This window comes from Euphorbia lathyris, chromosome 6 (genome assembly GCF_963576675.1).
Source record: "Euphorbia lathyris chromosome 6, ddEupLath1.1, whole genome shotgun sequence".
NCBI classification, from domain to species: domain Eukaryota; kingdom Viridiplantae; phylum Streptophyta; class Magnoliopsida; order Malpighiales; family Euphorbiaceae; genus Euphorbia; species Euphorbia lathyris.
The window spans coordinates 40,143,190-40,151,367 of NC_088915.1; the positions used below are offsets into that span (position 1 = coordinate 40,143,190).

Here is an 8,178-nt window from a genome sequence, read left to right on the forward strand (position 1 = left end):
CACACCCCAGAGTCATCTCTGTTATGGATCGTGTTACAACAGGATCAAAGCATCACATTCCATAATCCAGAATCACTAATTAACATTCCTTTGAGTCTTAGGATTACTTATACCTATTAATACCAATGAGATGAACATGTGACAAGGATAAATCTACCCATCCTGTTATCTCAAGTCGGGTCCCCAATCCTAATGAACTCCCTTTCATTGAATCCATGTAACTGTCCAGATATCTGCATATCTGAAGCTTGTGAGATCAGCTCTCTGTCTTGACAGAAGACATTGTTACATGCAAGTCTCAGCAGTGATATGTCAATCCTATTTCTAAACATATTACTTGACTTGGGGTGGTTTTAAGTTTATTAGTTTATTATAAAATTTCGTCTCACTTCATGCTTGTATGAACACTTTATAATCACTTTAAACAAACTTAGAGATTTCCATTTATTAGACTTATTTAGTTCTTTAAAAGAGGTTGCCTTTATACAGTTATGAAACCATATCTTATTAAAACAAATGATATAAAGAACAATTCATTTATATTAGGTTTATATCCTGGACCAATTGTCTATAGGACACTAAACCCCAACAGAATCAACATGTGTAGAAGCGTAAACTCTCTTTTAAAGCATTTCGAAGTTGATTCTTGTTGAAAGCCAAAACAACTTCGATTCACCCCTTCATATGTCTTGGCTTTTCCCATGATTTTCTATTGGCCGTTCCACATGAAAACAAAGACGATGTCAAATGATGTACTAAATACAAAAAGGAAACGTGCTTCGCAGTTACTTGAACTGCGAAATTGCAGTTCTTCGTGTTTTAGTGGAACCGCGAAGTATATATGTCTTTTGGCTTCGCGGTTTTAGTTGACCCGTGAAGCCTTTAAGCTTTGCAGTTTGCAATTCTACAAAGCAAAATCGTAAACTGCGAAGCTGTCGGGTTAAATTAAAACTCCAAATATCATAACATATAGGTCCAAACTCCAAATGGATTTATGTATTTAAAATGAACATAATATTCACATGAAGAGTTTGGATCTTAGATTGATATACGAAATTGAAGGATTATCAATAAATAGAAGAAAGAAAGAAGAAAGAGGAAGCATATTGTGAGAAATTACTAAATGAAATAGTTAAATCAGCCACCAACTTAGTCCAGTTTTATAATTTACCCTAAAAATAAGCGAACTGTCAAGGAGATGCCCAAGGAAACCAGGAATGTCTAGGTAAATAAGGAGATTGAGAGGATGCTCATTGATGATGCCAGACCCACAAGACATGACGTGAGAGGATTATGCTTGTTGATTGGTTCTTAAGGAGGAAGAAAATCACAAATGCAAGCCAATGAGGCTAAGATCACGGGCAGTGTCCACATATATCAAAGCATTAAAAATGATTTCTTATTTGAATACAAAGCAAACTGAAAGAGAAAGAGAGAAAGAGTATGAAGATTTTAGTCTGAATCACAATCAGCTATTGATTTCCTTGTTGGTGCTGAAGGCTGATTAACTTAAAATATGCACCTTGTTTATTTTCAACAAGACTAGAATGAGTTCCTTGCTCCATTATCTTGCCGCCTTGAATGACCGATATTTGATCCGCATTCTTTATCGTTGTTAACCTATGCGCCACCATTATCGTTGTTCGGTTCCTCATCAGTCTGTCTAGAGCTTGCTGCACTATGCGTTCCGACTCCACATCTAGTGCACTTGTTGCTTCATCTAAGAGCAAGATTTCGGGGTTTTTTAGGACCGCTCGAGCAATTGCAACACGCTGTTTCTGCCCACCGGATAATTGCACGCCTCGTTCTCCCACTTTGGTCGAGTATCCTTCGGGTAGAGAACTTATAAAAGTATGAGCATTTGCGAGTTTTGCTGCTTCTATTACTTCTCCTTCACTTGCTCCTTCTTTTCCATATAAGATGTTTTCGTAGATTGATGTGCCGAAAAGTGCTGGCTCTTGTTGAACTAGACCAATGTGCCTTCGGAGATCCTTCAGCTTTAGTTTCTTGATATCTATGCCTGTTGGTTGATACATTACATTACATGCCAATTAAACAAGAATTAAAGGTGTATCATATCATTATTAGGTGAGGTGAGGTGAGCTTACCATCAATCATAACTTTTCCGGCAGTCGGGTCGTAGAAACGAAGAATAAGAGAAAGAACAGAACTTTTACCACATCCACTTTGTCCAACTAAAGCCACATTCTTTCCTGAACGAACTCTCAAATCCAAATCTTTGAAAATAATGACATCTGGTCTTGATGGGTAGCTGAATTCTACACTTCTTAATTCAATACTACCCTCCACATTTTTCAACTCTTCACCAGCATCTCCAATTATATTTGTCTTTCGATCTAATATCTCAAACACTGAAGCAAGCATTTGGTTACCTTTCAGAAGATCTGGTGCCATTGCTAGAGTTTCACCCATTGCTAATGCTGTCACTATCAGAACCATAAATGATTTCATTACAGATTTAAACCCAGCAACCCCCTTTCCCATCAGAACCGAACCATACCTACAAACAAAATAAAAAATATATAATCTTTTATCACAAATAGATACTGGAAAAACATAAGTAATATAAAGTGGCATACCATAAGGCAAGACCATATGCAGAGAAGATGAAGAACTGAGATACACCATATAAAATCCCAGCAATTTGACCCCTAGTGAATGAGCGTTTAGAAGGTTCAACTAGCTCTCTCCCATAAAGCTCTATGATCTTCTCTTCTGCACAAAATGCTGCAACTGTTCTGATGTTACTCACTGCTTCAGCAGCTAACATGTTTGCCTTCAAATATGCTTTGCTTAAGTTTCCACCATACCCTTTCATAAACAATTTCTGAAACATTTCATAACAAACCATCTTAATATTACGTATTTCCATCAGAGGTCATAGAAAAAGAGAAAACGAAAATCAAACCTCGCTGATGTGACCGCTGATGATTAACGGATAACAAGCCATAACAACAAGTGTGAGTCTCCAGTTCAAAATGAAGGCAATAACAAAAGAAGTAGTAACAAGACCAAAGTTATGCACTAGAATCGTGCCTCTGTCCACAACCATACTCCGTAATAATGTTGCATCCGCCTCCAGACGGGATGCTAGCATGCTACTCGTGTTGTTCATGTCATCAAACCAGGCTATCTCGTTTTTCAAAATGGCTGCAACATTAATTTTGTTACGAAGAAATTCTTCTAACATAGTACCACAACATTACATCACACACTCATTTTGTTACTTACCTTGAAACAATTTTTCTCTTACACGAAAAGTAAGTCGCTCCCCCATGATTCCGAAGCATAGATAATCAATGGCGTAAACGATAACGGAGAGTACAGCTCCTATGCAGAACAGAATTGAAATCTTCTTCACCTCGTGCCGAGTTGTGTCCCAGTCCATGTAATAGGCAACTAAAGCTTGAGATACTCCAAGGGCAAATAGTGGCATTTGTGATCCAGCAATGAATGCAAATATGATACCTACTACGCCGTATATCCAATCCGGTTTTACCATTGAATACAGTCTTTTTGCTGATATGTTTGTTTGCTTTTCTGGCTCGGATGCATCACCAAGAGCGCGACTAATTACTGAATCTTTATCGGATCGAAAACTAGTTCCGAAGCTTGATCTTCTATGCGAAAAATCTTGAGAATACTTTATGCTGAAAAATAAGAATAGCATCAACTAAAAGACAGATAACATTAGAAGAATATATAGTTTTGAGTAAAAAGTACCTGCTCGGGCGTGCGATTATAGGACCGAGAGAGGACTGGCGTTGCAGGGATGAAGTCTCCTGGAGATGAAGAAGCGACGCGTACGCACTATTCGGATTTGAGATAAGGTACTCATGGCTACCAATTTCAACTATTTTTCCCTCATGAACAACAGCAATAACATCTGCATTCCGAATGGTAGAAAGCCTATGAGCAACGACTATAGTCGTTCTGCCTACCATGGCGCGATCAAGTGCCTCTTGCACACTCTTCTCGGACTCTGCATCCAATGCACTCGTAGCTTCATCGAGCAAAAGTATCGATGGATTCTTCACAATAGCACGCGATATTGCTATCCGTTGTTTTTGTCCGCCTGATAGTTGTATTCCTCTCTCACCAACCTGCACATCAAACTCCAAATTGAGCTCTAAAACGTTAAGCAGGATACACAATTAGACCACAGAAATGTACCTGAGTTTCGAATCTGTCTGGAAGATTGCTGATAAACGACATAGCTTCTGAAAGTTTAGCTGCATTTACAATCTCATCCAAGGTTGCATCATGTTTTCCGTACAGAATGTTCTCCTTTATCGTCGTGGCAAAAAGAGCAGGCTCCTGATTAACTAGACCAATTTGCTGCCTGAGCCAGTTAAGGTCAAGGTGTTTGATATCATTTCCATCTAACATTATGTGTCCGGATAAAGGTTCGTAGAAACGTTCGATCAAAGATATGACTGTGCTCTTTCCGGAGCCACTGCCTCCAACGAGAGCTACAACCTTCCCTGAAGGAATATCGAGGCAGAATTTGTCGAATATGACTGTATCCTGACGAGACGGATAGCTGAAACACACTTCCTTGAATTCTATGTGACCCTCCAGTTTAGGAAGCTTTTTCCCAGTTTTTGAACTTGTTTTCACCACTGTCTTCCTTTCTATCATCTCAAAAATTGGGTATGCTGCGGCCTTTGCTCGGATAAATGATGAAATATCTGGTGCTGCTTGTCCTAATGATCTGAAAAACATTGCAACTTACCTTGTAAATACTATGTTTTAACCATGTAAAAAGAAAAAAAAAATGGCATTCAATTTTAAGATAAACAACAACAATGCTAAGAGGACTAATCCGAGAAAATCAGGACGGATACTCGATTTCGAGCACCTTGGCGGGACCTAAACAGTCCAAACGGCCTTGGTTTCGAAGAAGGACGGATCATGGCGATTCTGCATGAATTTCCGGGAGCTTAACAAGGCCACCCTTAAAGACAAATTCTCCATTCCCATCATTCAAGAGCTCATTGATGAACTACGTGGTGCCACAAATTTTTCTAAGCTAGACTTAAGAGTAGGCTACCACCAAATTCGTATGACAGAGGCAGACATTTACAAAACAATATTTATGACTCATTCTGGCCACTATGAGTTCCTAGTTATGCCCTTTGGGCTAACTAATGCCCCTACCTTATTCCAATCCCTTGTGAATTCAATCTTTAAGCTTTACCTATGCAAATTCATCCTAGTTTTCTTTGATGACATTCTCATTTATAGTCCTGAATTTGATACCCATATACACCACCTACAAATTGTTTGTGATCTCCTAACTCAGCATCAATTGTTCCTTAAGGCCTCTAAATGTGAGTTTGGGGTTAATCCTATATCCTATTTAGGACATATCATTGCAACAGATGGTATGGCTACTAACCATGAAAAGGTGGCTGCTATGCTCAATTGGCCACTTCCAACCATTCTTAAGTGCCTCAAGGGTATGGAGTCATATGTAGACCACTAACTGACTTAGAGAAGAAGGATCAATTCCACTGGAGCCCTGCAGTAATAGCAGCCTTCAATCAACTCATAAGCCTAATGTCATAAGCTCCGGTCTTAGTCCTAACTGATTTCTCTATTCCTTTCACAATTGAGTGTGATACAAGTGGTTTGGGGTGGGTGCAGTCTTGATGCAGAGCCACTAGCCTCTTCATTACCTTTCCAAAGGCATATGCCCCCGTTATAAAAAAAAAACTCACAGTCTATGAGAGAGAATTCGTTGCCCTCCTACATGTGATGACAACTTTGAGCATTCTAAGTTTTGTGATTAAAACTGACCAAGAGAGCATAACGCATTTGCTGGAGCAACGCCTTCACACCTCCCTTCAACACAAGGGTATTTCCAAATTGTTAGGTTTGGAATACGCAATTCAATACAAAAAGGGTTCTGAGAATCATGTGGTTGGTGCCTTGTTTAGACAGTTTGAGGACCAGGAAGTTCTACATGTTGAGCTTCTAGCTATTTTGTGGCAGTTCCTTCTTGGTTAGAAGACTCCTATGCCAATGCTCTTATTCAACAACTTACAATTCAAGCCACTTCTAGCAATCACTTCACCTTAGAAAAAGGTCTCCTAAAATACATACATTGGTAGTTCAACACAAGCAAGCTCATAACTTGTATGTCATGACTCACCTATTGGGGGACACCCAGGCATCAAAGGGACCCTCTCCAGACTTCAACAGAGTTTCTATTGGCCTCACATGGCCATTTCTGTCACTAGATGGGTCTTTCAATGTGATACTTACCAACGGTGTAAGGTTGATTTACCCCTATCCTGGCCTTTTCCAGCCACTTCCTATTCCCGATTCTGCCTAGAAAGATATAGCAATGGACTTTATTGAAGGTCTTCCTAAATCCGCTAACTATGACTCTATCTTAGTAGTGGTGGACAAGTTTACTAAAATAGGCCACTTGATTCTTCTCACACATCCTTTTTCTGTTGCTACGGTGGCTAAGGCTTTCCTAGACCATGTGTTTAAGCTCCATGGGATAACAATTGTTATTGATAGGGTTCACCCGGTTTTTCAATTACTAATTTACTGGTATGGACTTGTTAATTGATTATAATTGTAGAGCAAGAAAAGAAAAGACTTACAGGCCGGCGATGACGACATTTAGCATGGTAGTGAAAGATTCACCACCATTAGCAATGTGTTTATGAACAACAATGCTAGTGAACCAAACAAGCAAAGACCATGATAGAAAAAGGACACAATGAAGAGTTCCAAGTCCTAATCCTTTGGCTAGGCCTGCTTTCTTTCCATACTCGTAAGTAGTCATGAGTGCCTCTTTGTATGATTTTACTGCCTTTTCTTCGCCCGCAAATGCTTGTACAGTTCTAACATTTCCAATCACCTGAAACTTATAACATATTTTCAGAATAATAGAGCATTGTAATCATCCTAAATGAAATGAAATGAAGAGAGTACAGTACCTCTTCAGCAATTTCACCAGCCTTGATATAAGATTTACGCATTCGAGCAATGAGGCCGATAGTTACAAAAGCATAAATACCACCAGCAAGAGCTATCAAAGGGACTATAGAAAGTGTCACGAGACTTATTTGCCATACCCTTACGAAGCCTATTGTAAATCCTGCCACAAATCTGCTTATATAATGCAAAAAGTTCCCTACCTACAGCATTCAACATTAATCTGTGTAAATTAATCCAATGTATAAAGTTCCCATTTCACTATCATCATATAGTTAAGAGTTTATTTGATGTAATCTTGATCTTTTAATGCAATGATACATTAAAGATATAAAAAAAATGGTTAGTTGAAGAAAGTTAGAAGCATTAAAAAGAAAAGAAAAGAAAAACCTTCTCAGAAATGGCATCCTGCACCACCAAAATATCAGTGGTAATTGCAGCAATAACCTCTCCAGTTGAAGAATCAGTATCAAATAAAGTAATATCTTGATTTAGCATAGCTTTCAGATAAGCCATTCTCATCTTTGCAGCTTGTCGTTCTCCACTATGCATCCAACATGCCACCTCAATCCATGAAGAGAACAATATGGCCACACTCAGATACACAAAATCCAATGAATACTTTGCAACTCTATGAGAAGCTTGTTCAGGAAACAGATAAGCCAAACCAATAATATTAATCATTTTCCCAAAGAAAATGAAGAAAATAGGAACTGAAGCTCCATGAGCACAAGCACCTATCGAACCCAAACCCATTAAAACATAATCATACAAATCTGCAAATGCAAATAGTTTTAACATTCCTACATTCTTCTTTTCCTTTCCCTCTACTGAACTCGAACTCATCTTTTTACCCCAACTCAAAAATGTCAAGTGTTTGCTTTTTATGTTGTCAACAAGATCATCAAACCTTTTTCTTGATTCGGTTAGGAATTTAGTTTTTCAAGGCTATTTTTGACATTCACTTACTTACACATTAAAGTCTGTCGTTTTGAACTATTAATTTGTTGGTTGGGGGACTTGGACCACCATTTCTTCTTCCTCCTTTTGCATTAATTAAGAATACAAGAGTTTTGCTGGCCTATCTCTACTTTTGCAGCTCATTGCTATCTTTAGTTTCTACCCCATTTTTACCATTACTACCCTCAATTCAAATGCTAAATTGGTACTGTTAAGTTAACATCAAACCTTTCATAAAAA

At 38.5% G+C, this 8,178-nt stretch overlaps 1 protein-coding gene across 1 annotated transcript; it reads right to left on the reverse strand.

Moving 5' to 3' along the window:
• Positions 1 to 1,334: 1,334 nt before the first annotated feature.
• On the reverse strand, positions 1,335 to 7,851 carry LOC136233245 (ABC transporter B family member 2). Its single transcript, XM_066022863.1, has 10 exons — positions 7,369 to 7,851; positions 6,981 to 7,181; positions 6,642 to 6,901; positions 4,195 to 4,735; positions 3,745 to 4,124; positions 3,253 to 3,671; positions 2,930 to 3,171; positions 2,601 to 2,848; positions 2,109 to 2,521; positions 1,335 to 2,020 (listed from the first exon to the last, which is right to left on the reverse strand). Exons 1-10 carry the CDS (start codon positions 7,822 to 7,824, stop codon positions 1,473 to 1,475), a joined length of 3,708 nt encoding a protein of 1,235 aa, XP_065878935.1. The 5' UTR covers positions 7,825 to 7,851; the 3' UTR covers positions 1,335 to 1,472.
• Positions 7,852 to 8,178: the final 327 nt, after the last annotated feature.